General features: G+C 42.1%; 3 protein-coding genes across 3 annotated transcripts; all 3 read right to left on the bottom strand.

Moving 5' to 3' along the window:
• Positions 1–1,301: 1,301 nt before the first annotated feature.
• LACBIDRAFT_304622 (uncharacterized protein) lies at positions 1,302–3,209 on the bottom strand (the record flags this gene model as incomplete). The annotated part of the gene is made up of 1 exon (XM_001884875.1): positions 1,302–3,209. The coding sequence occupies one exon, from the start codon at positions 3,207–3,209 to the stop codon at positions 1,302–1,304; it is 1,908 nt and encodes a 635-aa protein (XP_001884910.1).
• A 6,434-nt stretch (positions 3,210–9,643) lies between these two features.
• LACBIDRAFT_304620 (uncharacterized protein) lies at positions 9,644–10,185 on the bottom strand (the record flags this gene model as incomplete). The annotated part of the gene is made up of 2 exons (XM_001884874.1): positions 9,644–9,939; positions 9,993–10,185. The coding sequence occupies 2 exons, from the start codon at positions 10,183–10,185 to the stop codon at positions 9,644–9,646; spliced, it is 489 nt and encodes a 162-aa protein (XP_001884909.1).
• A 417-nt stretch (positions 10,186–10,602) lies between these two features.
• On the bottom strand, positions 10,603–11,217 carry LACBIDRAFT_304619 (uncharacterized protein; the record flags this gene model as incomplete). Its single annotated transcript, XM_001884873.1, has 1 exon — positions 10,603–11,217. The coding sequence occupies one exon, from the start codon at positions 11,215–11,217 to the stop codon at positions 10,603–10,605; it is 615 nt and encodes a 204-aa protein (XP_001884908.1).
• Positions 11,218–15,302: the final 4,085 nt, after the last annotated feature.

Genomic DNA, 15,302 nt, shown 5'->3' with positions numbered 1-15,302 from the left:
CTTATAATAATTATATTTTGAGATAGGACAGTAGGTGCCATTATGAAGGCATAGGATAGCCTTTCCTAATGTGAAGACAACTTGTGCATAATGTCAAAAACTAATGCAGCAGCATTGGTAATATGTAAGTAAGATCATGTCAACCCTTCAACCTCACCCCCATAATCTGGACAGAGCCAAGAACACCATAAACTACATGTCAACTACAAACTTTTGTAGTCCCAAAAAGTGGACACTACAAACTTTTCTAATTCAAACAGATTCAGGAAGCTATAGTGTAGGGCTACAACTTTCATTTTTGACCATTTTTGGTAATTGGTCATGTGACCATCATCCCAACATCCCATTATATGGACCCTGATAGGTAAAAACATTCTCCTCTTGGTTTTCTTCACTTTTGGTCAAACCAGGTGATGTTTCCTCTTTGGGATGGACCCTGAAATGGACCCTGAAGGCAGTGCCTGACATTCTGAGGGGGCAATGATAAATGCAGTAGGGTAGGTATGAAATAGCCCAGGCAGGGATATGAGATTGCAAAGGCAAGGATATGAAATTGCCCAAGGTAGGGAATGAAATAGATATGAAATTGCCCAGGCAGGGATATGAAATTATGCAGGAAGGGATATGAAATTGCCTAAGGCAAGAAATGAAATGAATATGAAGTAGCCCAGGCAGGGATATGAGATTGCCCAGGCAAGGATATGAAATTACCCAGGCAGGGATATGAAATTGCCTAAGTCAAGAAATGAAATGAATATGAAGTAGCCCAGGCAGGGATATGAGATTGCTCAGGCAAGGATATGAAATTGCCCAGGCAGGGATATGAGACTGCCCAGGCAGGGATATGAAATTGTCCAGGCAGGGATATGAAATGAATATGAAGTAGCCCAGGCAAGGATATGAAAAGGCAATGAAATAAGGCTGGGTAGGCAATGAAATTAAAAGTCAGGCAAGAATGAAATAGCAATGAAACAATGCTGGGTAGACAATGAAATGGAAGGCCAGGCAGTAATGAAATTGCAATGAAGTAGTATTGAAATATGTCTCAGGACAGTTATGAAATAGTCATGAGAAGCACTGGTAAAGAAATGAAATACATTTCATAAGTTTTACCTACTCTTCTCATTTCATAAATTCATTAGGCAGTGTGGATGTCGGTGTGCAGGCACTTGCCTGTATTTTATCATAAAAGTGGTAGCTACTAGTGCAGTGGCATCCTCCGCGGCTGGTTGCAACAAAAGTTCCGTGTTGGACAGATCTTTGGCTGACCACAAGATGTTGAGAGATATTACTATCGGGACTCAACCAATCAGAGAATATATTGCGAAAGAGGCATGTTTGTCATTGCATGTATTTAACCATGTGTCAGAGGGCTGTGAATGTATATGTGATACTGGAAATGCGCGCGCTCCATTTTGGCCGTCATGGAACCATATCTTCCCGTCTGAAGTGATGATGCGACTGTTGAAATGATAATTACCCGCGTAAATTACACCATGCAAGGTAAATGTTAATGACCTATTATCGCAAAACAGTTTGAATTTGGTGTCGATGATCAGATCTTCTTGATGAAGCTGTACCACTAACAAGTGGGGTGCGTATGGTAAAATATCAGGCAGGCGAAGCATGACTTCATGGGAACGTCTGAAACATTTTGGGCAACGTCGCCAACCGTTCAAGCAGATTTGAAGTGCTTCAGAAAGACAACGGTGTTGGGTTTGCTGTAGTTCTAAACCTTCAAGTGCCGTAAATTCCCTGATGTTACCAAACATTTGAGTAGTTTTGTAATTGCAATCAGGACAAGTAACAGGCGAAGTAAACATGGAAGGATGACCTACAATTTCCTTGATAAGCTGTTGGATGTCGGTAAAAACATGGCCCTTTGGATATGAGTCGTTGTCATACTTGTACAGTAGTTGTCGCGTGATATCTCTGGTGACTTCAAGGCTGCATGTGCTGTTTTCATAGGCTGCGAAACCTTGTACCACAGTTTTCATATAAACGCTGAGTGAGGACAACTTGATCATATGTGCACGTTTGTTTTCTTTCCACATATTATACAGGATCGCAAAGGGTGCGTCGTAAGTGCAACTATATGAGATGGCATCCCAGATAGGACCTACCGGCGAATAATTAGTTATTGTCATTTCGGATTGTGTCGTTGTATTGGTTTTTTTTTTGGCTTTTTCAGTTGAAGATGTATTCGTTTTAGGTTTGATTTTACTTGGATCAGGGATATAGTTTGAAATGGCGGTCTGGGCATTTATTTTGAGGTCCCAGGTGCCATCCTTTTGTATGTCTTTTATTTCTTGATCTGTAGGGCCCCATCTCAACGCGGCAATGCAAGGCAATTGCTCCTTTTTTTTGATTCTTTTCCACAATTGATATGCGCGGACGGTTGGATTTCTCAAGTCTCCGAAGATGCCTTCAGGTAACGTCCCGTGGTAACGCATAGTTGTTACCTCATCGAGTAAAAACAATTCTCTAAATTCTTGTCTGAGGAAACCTGATATACCTTTTGTTATTTTACGAGTGTCAAAACCTTGGACAATGATAGTGCCATCAGCTGATGCACTTCTGGACAGGCAGGTGTAATAAGATTGAGTGGTCTTGCAATTATTGAGCTCCACAATGTTTAAAGGTCGGGTCTTACCTTGAGCAGCATAATCAGTCATAGAAAAATTGGGCAAGACCATAACTTGTTGTCGAGTGAGGGTTACCATATGATCGTTGGGCAGTAGAGCTTTGACTGTAGAACTCGTTCTTGACATAGGTACGACGTTGAGTGGAAGGCCTGGCAGTTCTACATTTCTCGGGGGATTTACGAGTTTCACGAACAGTGTTTCTAGTACCTTTTTTCCATGGTCTCTGATGAAATCATTCCATCCTACGACGACAGCCTCTTGTCCTTTTGTGATGCAGAGTTCTGTAGCATCATTGATCCTGACCATGACGGGCATACCTAAACAGATTGACAATTTTCCTGGAATGTGTTCACTGGTACACGGCGATGCATCCCATAAGACACTTTGTAGTCCGATAGCAATGTTTCCCAGGCAACCAGTTTTTCCTGTGGGCGAAGCGGAGTTGCTAAGTTTGTCAATGGAGTAGAAATGCTCCAGGCTTTGACCAGTATCATGAGCAAAACGATTGCTACCTATTTCGTTAATTCTGTCTTTTTGAGAATTCCAGGCAGTTATGATTGACATGTGTCGAAAGCGAGGGTCATTGATTTGAGGTTGATCCCTTCATCTGCTGGCAATTCTAGTGTTCAAAAAGACGACGTCGCTGTGCGTACAAGGTGCGTATCTCATGTTTTCCAAAGCAGTTTGCAATTTCGCATCTTCAGGAGACTGTACTGTTTGCCTCATATTTTGTTTCAAAATAACAACTGTAGTAAATTGATGCCATAAGATTTTACCTATTGTGCTTTCTTGTGAATTCTTAGAATGTGAGAAGTCTTGAACTTTGGCAACTTCATTGCTATAAAGGGCATGTCCTCTTGCGGGGGGTAGTTGAGCAAAGTCTCCTGCTACGATCATGTTAATACCACCAAAAGGTTTATCATGAACGTTTCGAACTTGACTTAAACGTGAACTAATAGCGTAGAGCTCATGACATGCTACCATGGATATTTCATCAATGAAGACATATTGTATGCCTTGCATGCGTATGCGCGCGTCGTGTACCGCTTTCGCTTCGGAAATACGAGGTTGTCGATCCTCATCTTCTTTTTTTGAAATGCGTATACTTAACACCGAATGATAAGTATGACCGTTTAATAAAGCGGCTGCGGTACCCGTAGGCGCTAATATTATAAAACGATGGGCCTCCTTTTTCCGTTCAAACATTTCTGCAATAGCCTTGAGTACTTGACTCTTGCCGGTACCTCCCATACCGCTGAGATACATTTTGAGTTGATTTGGGGGTGCCAAGGAGGAGGCATGGTTAGCGACAATTCGAAAAGCTTGCTCTTGTTCGTCATTTAGTTTGTACTTTATCACCGTTTCATCGATTATGTCGTTATGAATCTCCTTCTGCGCTTTGAATGTCTTGGTGAAATAATTCGCGGTTAGCACATGTACTTTATCTGAAGATTTATCTGAATCTATGGGTTGTTGCTCTTCGGACGTAGGCAGATGTGCATTTTTTAGTGTTAACAGTTTTTGCTTTGCTTCGTTAACGAGTGTTTTCCACTGATTTGCACTACGTAATATTTGTGGCTTGAAATGTGTGTAGGGCTGTATTATATAATTTTTGCAATTGTCGAGCCAACCACAAGACATCATGATTCTGTCCACATCGGCCATCTGGGAAAGTTTGCGTTGAGAGATTTTGCCAATTTCTGGAGCTGTCTCGTCCATTATATTGTATTCTAAACCGTATGTTGTTCCATTGTCTGGGTCGATGTCGAGATCAACTTCACCCATGAACCTATCGCCAATAGAGAATACTTTATTCGCCGCAACACCTTTTGCTTTCAATATGGCGTGATAATCATCTCTTGCATCGTTGCACTCGTACCTCAAGTTGAAGTTACTCATCAACCTCTTTTGTTCGGAAGAAAATGGAAATGTGGTAAAAGCGTCATGCCAACTTTCACCTTCTTGTTTTAATTCCTTACCAGTTCTCCAAGGAACAAGCAGAGTGAGCATAGTACAACAGTAAAATTCTCTGTCTCCCTGGTCAGCGCGGGGTAAAGTGCCTCCAACAAAGTTGGGTATGAAGTTTGTTAATCGATTGGGGTCGCAAGAGACGGCATGTGTTTTGTATAGAGGATGTTCGGGCAAAAAGGCATGTTTCAAGATGTCGAGGGTGTCGTCGTCCCTCTCAACTTCTTGAATATCTGTGTCATGTGCCGTTTGCAATACTTCGAGGAAATCTATTTGGGCTTTCTTCGACCGACGCTTTCTCACTGATGTCTGCATCCATTCAATGAGAGTAAGATTTGAGAAAGCTTCAGGTTGATAAATGTAGTCATCTACGTTGGATTTAGCAACATAGTGACCTTGTTCTCGCCCCAGGACAACTTTATCCTCGTTCTTAGTTTGGTCATCGTCTTGCCTTGGACCAAAAGCCGTACCATCCTCATATAGTTTCTCAAGAGTGTGAATTCTTTCGTCGTATACGTCATGTCGAGTGTCGTTTTGATTAGCCATTTCGTCATCATAATCGTTATTTCCGTGTTCAACAAGGTCTTCTTCATTACGACAGTCAAACTGACTTAAAACTTTTTGTACCACTTCGCTTGTCGTTATATTTGTGGCTTTGTCGTTTAATGCGTTATCGTGACCTCCTCCTTTGTACATATGATTGTTGGTAGCTTTGTCGTGATCAACGTTCATATCGTCGTTAGTTTTCTCGGGCAAATCGGCATCAACGTTCATATCATTGTTAATTTCCTCAGGCAAATTGGCAATTGAATCGATCTCCATGCCGCGATCCACATCGAGGTGAGTGTTCAGCAAATCTACGTTCATCTCTAAATTATTTTGCTCGTTTTCATCTGATTTATAATCGTCTAAATTGTCATCGTTAGATGTTGTATCCCAGGCCCTACGAATGTGGTACACAAAACCTTTCCACCAAAACGTCACAAATTTATGGCTAGTGTAGTGGTCTGGATGTTCTAAAAGGTACATAGCAGCCATCGGACTTCCCAATTCGATCTTCGTAGACAAGCTATTAACAACTTTGAGCAATATTTTTTGAGCACCTTCCAATGGCTTGACTTCTCCGTCAACAAGATGTGGATTTGATTCAAAAATATCATATGCTGAAGAAAAAATTTGATGCGTTTTCAAGCTCTGCTTAGTGATGTAATCAGATATGTAGGCCACGATTGCTTTAACTGCAGTGCCCGATAGCAAACTAGTCACATCAGTGTTGGACCGCATTAAGTACGTTACGCAAGGTGTGAGGGTGTTCATCATAGGTTCCAATTTTTTCATATTGAGATGACCGTCAACTGGATCTACTTCAGTTTGATGGAAAATTTCTCTAGGAAATCGTGCTTTACAAATTCCATCCTTGTTTAGGCATCCTCTTGGTCCTTGAATATCAGTTTCTGTGGATTCGTCTTGAGCAATACTTTACCCTCCCCAGGTTATTCCATATGGACTGGATGGAATCCATACTTCCCCCAGGTGGATTCCATGGAATGGCTGATGGATTCCATGGAATGGTTGATGGAATCCATACTTTGGTTGATGGAATCCATGCCTTTCCAGATGGAATCCATACTTTGGTTGATGGAATCCATGCTTTTTCCAGATGGATTCCATAATTTTTTTGGATGGATTCCATACTTTTTCCATGTGGAATCCAGATGGAATAACTGTATGGAATCATAATTCCAGACTTATCTAAGTCCACATCATCAGTTCTACGAGTGGTGCTTACCATCCAAATCATAAAACCATGGCCTAGGCCAGGAAGGCCTTGTGCATAGCTCCACATACTTTTATGAAAAGTATATCATATATATCCCAGGCCCTTTTATGATAAGGATTTTTTTCATAAGAGGCCTTGTGCATTTCAATAACTTTTCATTGCAGGTCACAACTCATCATTAACTGCTTTTCATTGCAGTCCAGCCATTTTCATTGACCACTTTTCATTGCTGGCCAGCCATTTTCATTATCCACTTTTCATTGCTGCTGGCATTTTCATTGGGTGCTTTTCATTGCAGGCCAGGATATTTCATTGGTAGCTTTTCATTGCTCTCTAGGATTTTCATTGGCTACTTTTCATTGCAGGCCAGCCTTTCTCATTGACCACTTTTCATTGCTGCTGGTATTTTCATTGATAGCTTTTCATTGCAGGCCAGGATATTTCATTGGATACTTTTCATTGCAGGCCAGCTCTTATCATTGACTGCTTTTCATTGCTGCTGGTATTTTCATTGGTAGCTTTTCATTGCAGGCCAGGCTATTTCATTGACTGCTTTTCATTGCAGGCCAGCTCTTATCATTGACTGCTTTTCATTGCTGCTGGTATTTTCATTGGTAGCTTTTCATTGCAGGCCAGCTCTTTTCATTGACTGCTTTTCATTGCAGGCCAGGTCTTATCATTGGATACTTTTCATTGCTGCCAGCTCTTTTCATTGACTGCTTTTCATTGCTGCTGGTCTTTTCATTGGTAGCTTTTCATTGCAGGCCAGGATATTTCATTGGATACTTTTCATTGCAGGCCAGCTCTTTTCATTGACCGCTTTTCATTGCTGCTGGTATTTTCATTGGTAGCTTTTCATTGCAGGCCAGGATATTTCATTGGATACTTTTCATTGCAGGCCAGCCCTTTTCATTGGCTGCTGTCAGGTGGGTCATCAGGAGAATGGTCACATGACCAGTTGCCTAAAATGGTTAAAAACAAAAATTGTAGTCCTGCACTGTAGCTTCCTGAATCTGTTTAAATTATGTTGTAAAGTGCTTTCATTGTAGAGATATGAGGTAAAATATTTTTCTCATTGCCAGCTTTTTTTTGTTTGTTTTGTTTTTGCATTTTTCTCCATGAAAACAAAACCAAACAAGATGATTTCAACACATTTAGAAATCCAAGAGAAGAGGCTACAATTATCATATCGTGGGAAAATTGTGCCAAAAAGGAAGGTGCATACCTCAAAAGGGAAATTGACATGGATAGCCTACAAAAGGCTACAAAAAGTCTGACATAGACTATAAGGACCACTGATAGACTACAAAAGACTACAAAAGTTGGACATACCTTACAAGGTTTAAAGTTTACTAATAGACTATACAATTTACTAAAAGACTACAAAAGACTACAAAATGTCGGAAATAGACTACAAATTTTACTAACATAAGTTTCTAGTGTCCCCTTTGGTTAGACTACAGAAGTTTCTAGTGTCCCCTTTTTTTAGACTACAAAAGTTTCTATTGTCTGCTATTTGAGACTACAAAAGTTGTAGTGTCCCCTTTTTTTGGACTACAAAAGTTTGTAGTGTCTGCTATTTGAGACTACAAAAGTTTGTATTGTCTGCTTTTCAAGACTACAAAAGTTGTAGTGTCTGCTTTTTTGAGACTACAACAATTTGTAGTGTCCACTTTTTGAACCTACAAAAGTTTGTCTTGTCTGCCTTTTTGACACTACAAAAGTTTGGAGTGTCTGCTTTCTGAAATTACAAAAGGTTGTAGTCTGATTTTCTGACATATACTGTGTAGTGTCTTTGACTATGTTAAGGTTCATGGGGATATGGTTGAAGGATTGACATATATACATTGTTGCATCATTGGTTTTGGTATCATGCTCAACCTGTCTTTTGCATTAGGACCGTTGTCCTCTCTTTTTAAATCAGAAGCCGCCATCCTATCTTTGACCTGGTATTCACATTAGTAGCCACTGTTGTATTTGACTATAGTTATTGTTGAAAGTGACTTCTCTGAAAATTATGAATTGTGTGTGATACCTGGCAGCCTATCCAGGCTTTTCATAGCATGATCCCTTGACACCTTCCAACCTTTCATCATTCAGTCTTAGCTCATTCAGAAGGACTGATAGGTGAAGGATAAGGGGCAATTGGGTCATGTCTCTTTCTCAATCTTCATTGAGGAGTCATGTGAGAAAGACAATCTTGAAATTGGTAAGGCTTTTTCATCATGGACTAATGAATCAGAGTTAAGTATAGTTTGAGAGAGGAGGGTAACTATTAACATGAAAGGATAGAATAGGCTCTACTTATGTCAAAGACAAGTTGAGCATGATACAAAACCACTGATGCAGCAATAGATAGATGGGTGTCAAGCCAACTCAATCCTTCAGCCATATCCCCATGAACCTTAACATAGTCAAAGACACTACACAGTGTATGTCAGAAAATCAGACTACAAACTTTTGTAATTTCAGAAAGCAGACACTCCAAACTTTTGTAGTGTCAAAAAGGCAGACAAGACAAACTTTTGTACATTCAAAAAGTGGACACTACAAATTGTTGTTTATTGAAATGCACAAGGCCTCTTATGAAAAAAATCCTTATCATAAAAGGGCCTGGGATATATATGATATACTTTTCATAAAAGTATGTGGAGCTATGCACAAGGCCTTCCTGGCCTAGGCCATGGTTTTATGATAAAATATGGTAAGGACCAGTGGTTCTACAGTTAGTTTTACACTTATTCCATACTAATAACTGAACAGGGAGAATTTAAAATGTATTGAATAGGACTACATATATTTATTTTACTACATTAAATATTGAAGGGAGAAGTGATTGAGAGGAGTGTGTGTGGTGGAGAGTGAGGGGGGAGAGAGTGAGGGGGAGAGAGTGGTGGGGATTGATGAAGGGAGGGGGGGCAATGGAGGGAGAGGGAGCAATGGGAGGGGAGCAATGGAGGGAGAGGGAGCAATGGAGGGAGGGGGGAGCAATGGGAGGGGGGAGGGAGGGGGAGCTCACCTAGGCTCGTCCTTGCCCATGTCTGTTCATGTTGGTGGGCGGTCGTCGTCATTTCGTGGGCGTCCGTTTTCGTTGGTGGGTGCTCGTTGTCGTTGTCGTTCATGGGCACTCGCGTTGGGGATGGTGCTGGGTCTTGTGGGCGGTCGTCGTCTTCGTCTGCTGGGCGTTTGTTTTCGTTTGCGTGCAGTCGTCTCGTGGGCGCTGCGGCTCGTTTGGGTGGGTGTACGTCGTTCATAGGTGGGCGGGCTCGTCTGTTGTCGTGTCATGGGTGTTTGGGGTCCTTTGGGGTCGTTTGTGGGCGGTGGGGGTTGTGCAGGGCGGTGTGCGTCGTTCATGGGTGGGCGGGCTCGTTGGTTGTCGTGTCGTGGGCGTTCGCTGTCGTGTCTGGGCGCTCGTTTCTTTTCGTGGGCGCTCGTGGGCAGTGGGGGTCATGTGGGGCGGTGTGCGTTGTTTGTGGGTGGGCGGGCTCGTCGGTTGTTGTGTCCGTTCGTCGTTTGGTTGCCACGTCGCTGACTGCGACATGGCACCTGGTTTGTTGTTGTCAAAAGGTGGACTGGGAGGGGTTACCCAGTCCACTTACCTGGGCTGGAGTCAAGGCGGAACGTCCATTGACGTTCCACGTCGTCATCGTCGTCGCCTCCCATCCACGTGACGGGGCGTTGCCACGTCGTTTGGCTCTTGTAACGGCGGGGTGGTTGTTGACGACGTTGCGTGTCGTCGTGCATCGTCAGCATGGTGGTCGTCGTCAGCGTGGTGGTGGTGGTGGTCGTCATCGTCGTCGATGTCGTGGGCGGTCGTGGCTTGAGACGGTGGGGTGGATGGTGATGGTGGTGGTGGAAGGAAGAAACGACGTGGCATTTTGGCAACGCGTCGTGTCACGTTTGAGATGCCACATGACAAAGGCAGTATATATATACCTTTACTTTACCTTATGATAATGCCTTCGTGGCTCAGTTGGTTTGAGCACTGCTAATATTGACGAGGTTGACTGTTCAATTCCCGTTGATGTAAAATTTCTATTTTTACTTAAATATAGTAAGGACACTATAAATACTGTATTCTAATGGTATAATGGTCATCCATGGAATCCATGTGGACTGCTCCATGGAATCCAAGGTGGATATGCCTGCATTCCATGTGGAATCCAATGGAATCCATATGGAGTGGTGTTGGAGTCCATATGGAATTAATCATTCCATGACCATTCCATGGTCATTCCATATGGAATCCATGAGGTCTATGGAATAAGAAAATGGCTGGGTCCTCAGCCAACATGGATTCCATGGATTCCATGGATTCCACATGGATTCCATACGGAATAACCCGGGGAAGGTAAAGACCTCGTCTTGAGATGTATCGTTTACTCCTTTTTTCTTTGCTTTGCTAACGACTTTGACCATGGGAGTACAAGTCCTATGTAGGTTTGAACGAAAGATGAGGTCGTCTACTGTGTTATTGTAATGGCTAAACCAATTTTTGACCGCTAGACATTGGAAACAGTTATTGCAGTTTTCATGGGTACACAGCGAAGGCGGCATATCTGGGAAAGTTTGTGTTGGATCTCGATAGTCGGTAGGTATCTCCGGCGCTATGTCATCGGGTTTTAAAATAGCGTGAATTCCCTGCTTTGTGGAATTGACTATAGGCACTTTTGCTTTAATGTCGTTCATTGTGCCTGTTAAGAATTCTCCCACGTGTGAACCTTCTAAATAAGTTATTAACACTTCTTGAAAGGGCCCGTCAGCAGCCATCAGACGGTCCCTAATTTCCTGAGGAGACAATGCACCTTTTATCCAAAGCAACATATGAAAGTGTAGCGTCAGACGCCCTTGTTGCTCTACAGTTCCGTAATATGCAGAAGTATCGCCATATAATCTGTGATCGTTTGTGCCCACACCCAAGACGTGTTTAATGAAACAAGAGCCGCTACAGGGTTCTTACTCACAAGACGATAATGTTCTTGCGCAGATCGCAGATCAGGACAGAATTTGATTTGTTCATCAGCGAAATAAAGACAGAGAGGGTGCCGATTGTCTGCCGGTGAAAGTGTGATAAACCACGTAGGAGCTCCTTTAAAAGCGATGGTGGACCATATTTCATTTCGCATGTGCTTTTTTTTTGTCAAAGATCCTTTCACGTCGCCGCCGATATGGTCTATAGATTCTAAGATGGAAAAGCAAAGCTTTCCTCATTAGTTTCTGGCTTGACCCTTTCGCCTCCTTTCAATCTTTCAGCAATGCTTTTCAAAACATCGGGTTTGATTTGTTTTAGTTTTTCAGAAATTTCGCCAAATTTGTGTCTCTTCGCTAGAAGAAAACTACCGGTTACACCACCCTTGAGTTGCTCATGATTGAATGCAACGATGGGAAAATACACATCGGTTTGAAATCACTTATCGTGATACAATAAGAAATGTTTTTTGATCTTCATTTCCGAATTTTTGTTTGTATGCCTAGCTTGGCCAATACGTCCTAAACCATATGGAAACAGCCATGGAAACATTTGAGGATACGCTTGTGGATTATCGTACATAGACTGAGGAACGGAGTTGTGACCAATCCCCAATGTTTTACCCTCGCTTTCAAGGTGAAGTAAAGCTGCGGCTTTCAGGGCCTTCATTGTCATGTTGGAATACTCAAGACCAGTGAGCCTGTGAACTGTGAAAGAGCAGTCTCCTTCTTCAGTACCTTCCTCTTCTTCCATATCATGCACACTCATAGTGGATGCAAGTTTATTGCTAGAACCCTCTGATGTCTTACGATAATCAACATGGACCAGAACACTGTTCAGAGGATAAGTATTCAAATTTTCAGCGGATATTTCTAGATCTTCGTAATCTGCATGATTCAGTTTGAGCCATTCTAAGGCTGCAGCCACTTTGTTCCTGTGAACCAACATAGGTGTTCTTTCAAAATCTTTGTCACAGGGTTGGGCACTTCCAGTAAACACGAATGCTAAAACTTGGTCAAGTTCCTCTCTTGATGGAGGAAGTTTGTGGTATACTTTCAATGTCGGATTGGAGAACATGATGACATTTGCTGTCATCTTTACTCTGCCAGAGGCTACCCGCACCCGACAATGGTTGTGTCGAACACGAGCAATCAGAAGTTGCTCGGCAAAAGTTAAATTTTGCAATTGAGGGGGAACATCTCCTATCCAGAGACCATTTGCAAGAGCATATTTCGGAGTTGTCCCTTTCATGAGACTTGCTTCGCAACATTCGCACACCCCTGTGCATTTGCCGTCTAGTACAGGTCCTTCAATATCACAAATAGGGTTGGAAGCAGACTGGCGTTCTTTCCTCGTCACACCGTACTCGATAAGCGGACTCAAAGAGCAGTTCAAGTCTTTGATATTTTTCAATTTCGACAATAACGCAAGCTCGCCACAAACAGCACATCCAGCTTGTTCAAAATTGACCAGTCTCATATCACGACAAAACCCTGAGATTATGCGATGGATGTCTTTCTGTGATGGTGGATGTGGGGGGAAGAGGGAATTCGAGACAGTGCTCAATGGGACTGAATTACTTCCAGCCAATTTTTTGAATACTGGTTTTCGACTTTTGCGAATGTACTTGGGAGAATTTAGTAGATTTCTGAGTTTTCTTTGTCTCAAGTGAGCCTTTACGCGTTTGACATTATCTGAAGAGTAACAGAATAGCGACGTGTGACTTTCGCATATAGAGCAATGATGATTTTCGAACAATAATAATTTGTCAGGCTTCTTGAGGCGCGAAGGCAGTTTGATACCATGCATTTTTGCCAAAGCGTCGAGGTCTTGCGTGTTCAACAACTTTCCAACAATAGTGAGGGGCAGATTGCACGTGAATGAGGTCGCATCTCGTCGCATGCATTCTTCTGCAATGTCCAATTCACAGTAATTGATAAATTCAAATAAATCCGCGTCACAACCCTCTAGTCCTTTGTGGGATGACACAAATTCTTTTATGTCGATGCCTAAGAGGGTCCTGACAATGGTACGACCACCTCCTATTTGACTAGAAGGAGTTGAGTAATCTTCGAATATGTTCCTACATTGGCGATCAAAGTAATCCCCCAGAGCATCAGCTATGACGTTAAAGGGTGTATATTGACATTCGGACCAAGTTAACAAGACGGCGTGGCGTATGGGCTGCCAAATGTTTGTAAGACGTATGTCGCGAAATGTTAGAGGGCCGGGACCGCAAATGCCAATAAGCATAACGAAATCATGCTTTGTTATAGAGTTTTGGTAGAGATTTAATTGGCATATCCACGACAGGCGTTTTACCCAGGACAGACGTTGCCAGGTGCAAACGTACTTGAACTGAAAACGTGTAATGATCCTAGTGTCAACAAGTTCAACGAAAGAAAATTTTTGCGATGGATTCAAGCATGGAGCGACTACCGTCTTGAGGAGCCAGTGTTTCGATTGGACGAGATCTACCCCACGCACACAGCTGCTCCCTAGGCTCCACGGTGAAAGAATCGCACTTGAGAAGAAGGTTGACGACCGTGAATGTATTATCTTCCAGTTGGTTTGCCGTCATGGGACTGATTGTCCTCGCGACATAATTGTCAATGCCGTGCTTGAATTAGACGATCATGACTGGGGTGAGAGAGGCGGATTCTAGTCCTCCTGTAGGTTCTTCAGGTGAGATGTATCAAAAAGATAGTGAAAAAAATTCAGACGCATCAATTGAGACCCAGGTTCAAATAGCTCGAGTAGGTATCGATGGATGTGATTGATAACTTCGACCAAACAATGATAAATTTTAAACTGAGAAGTGGACGTCCACTTTTCAGATCAGAATTGATGCATGTTTGTCTAATACCTTTTGTTCAAATAACAAAAAATAAGGATGTGGGCCAGTTCGAGGCATTAGATACACGACTGGCTATGTAAGGGATACTATGTTATTTGTATGTACGATTGGACTGCAGACGATACAGTCCTACAAAAATTATCATTAGGATCATCATTTTCACTATTGTACCACTAATTGGCTGTAACCGTTGGGCGCATGCCAAAGAGAATATCGGCATCTTGAAAAATATTCAATGTTAGTCGAGAGTATAGTTGTGAGGTTACATACATGTTCGTTTGGCTTTCTTATGCTTATGGATCGAACCTTTAAGGTCTGCAATGTATTCTCCAGGGAAACGAACTCTGTCAACAGTCTTATTCATCCCGACCAAGTGATATTGATTGCCTGGATTTTCACCGGTTAAATCAACTGTTTGGACGTTTGTTTAAGCTGAAAAAAATGTCTCAAGAAATTGCCACTTACAGGCAGAGCACTAGTGGCTACCACTTTATTTCTATAACCTAGACCCAAGCCTAGAGGGTCATTTCTATAACTTAGACTTAAGCCTAGAGGCCATATCTATAATGCTTAGGATTTTTTGAAAGGCATTTCAAATGTAGGCCTGGGTATTTCATAGTGAATTTTCCATAGATACCCAGCGCATTTTCTGCAAAATTTCAATTGCAGCCCTGGATATTTCATTGCGATTTTTCAATAGATACCCTGGGCATTCCATTGTGATTTTTCAAATGTATCCCTGGGTATTTCATTGTGATTTTTCAAATGTATCCCTGGATATTTCATTGCAAAATTTCAATGGATACCTGGTGCATTTCATTGCGATTTTTCAATAGATACCCTGGGCATTTCATTGCGATTTTTCAAATGTATCCCTGGATATTTCATTGCAAAATTTCAATGGATACCTGGCGCATTTCATTGCGATTTTTCAATAGATACCCTGGGTATTTCATTGCAAAATTTCAAATGTAGCCCTCGGCATTTCATTGCAATTTTTCAAATGTATCCCACATGTCAGGGTCCATGCAATGGGCTTCCCTGGAGGGTGGTCACATGACCAATTACCAAAAATGGTCAAAA

Source organism: Laccaria bicolor, genomic scaffold, assembly GCF_000143565.1.
Source record: "Laccaria bicolor S238N-H82 LACBIscaffold_28 genomic scaffold, whole genome shotgun sequence".
NCBI lineage: Eukaryota > Fungi > Basidiomycota > Agaricomycetes > Agaricales > Hydnangiaceae > Laccaria > Laccaria bicolor.
This window is presented reverse-complemented; position numbering and strand designations above follow the sequence as displayed.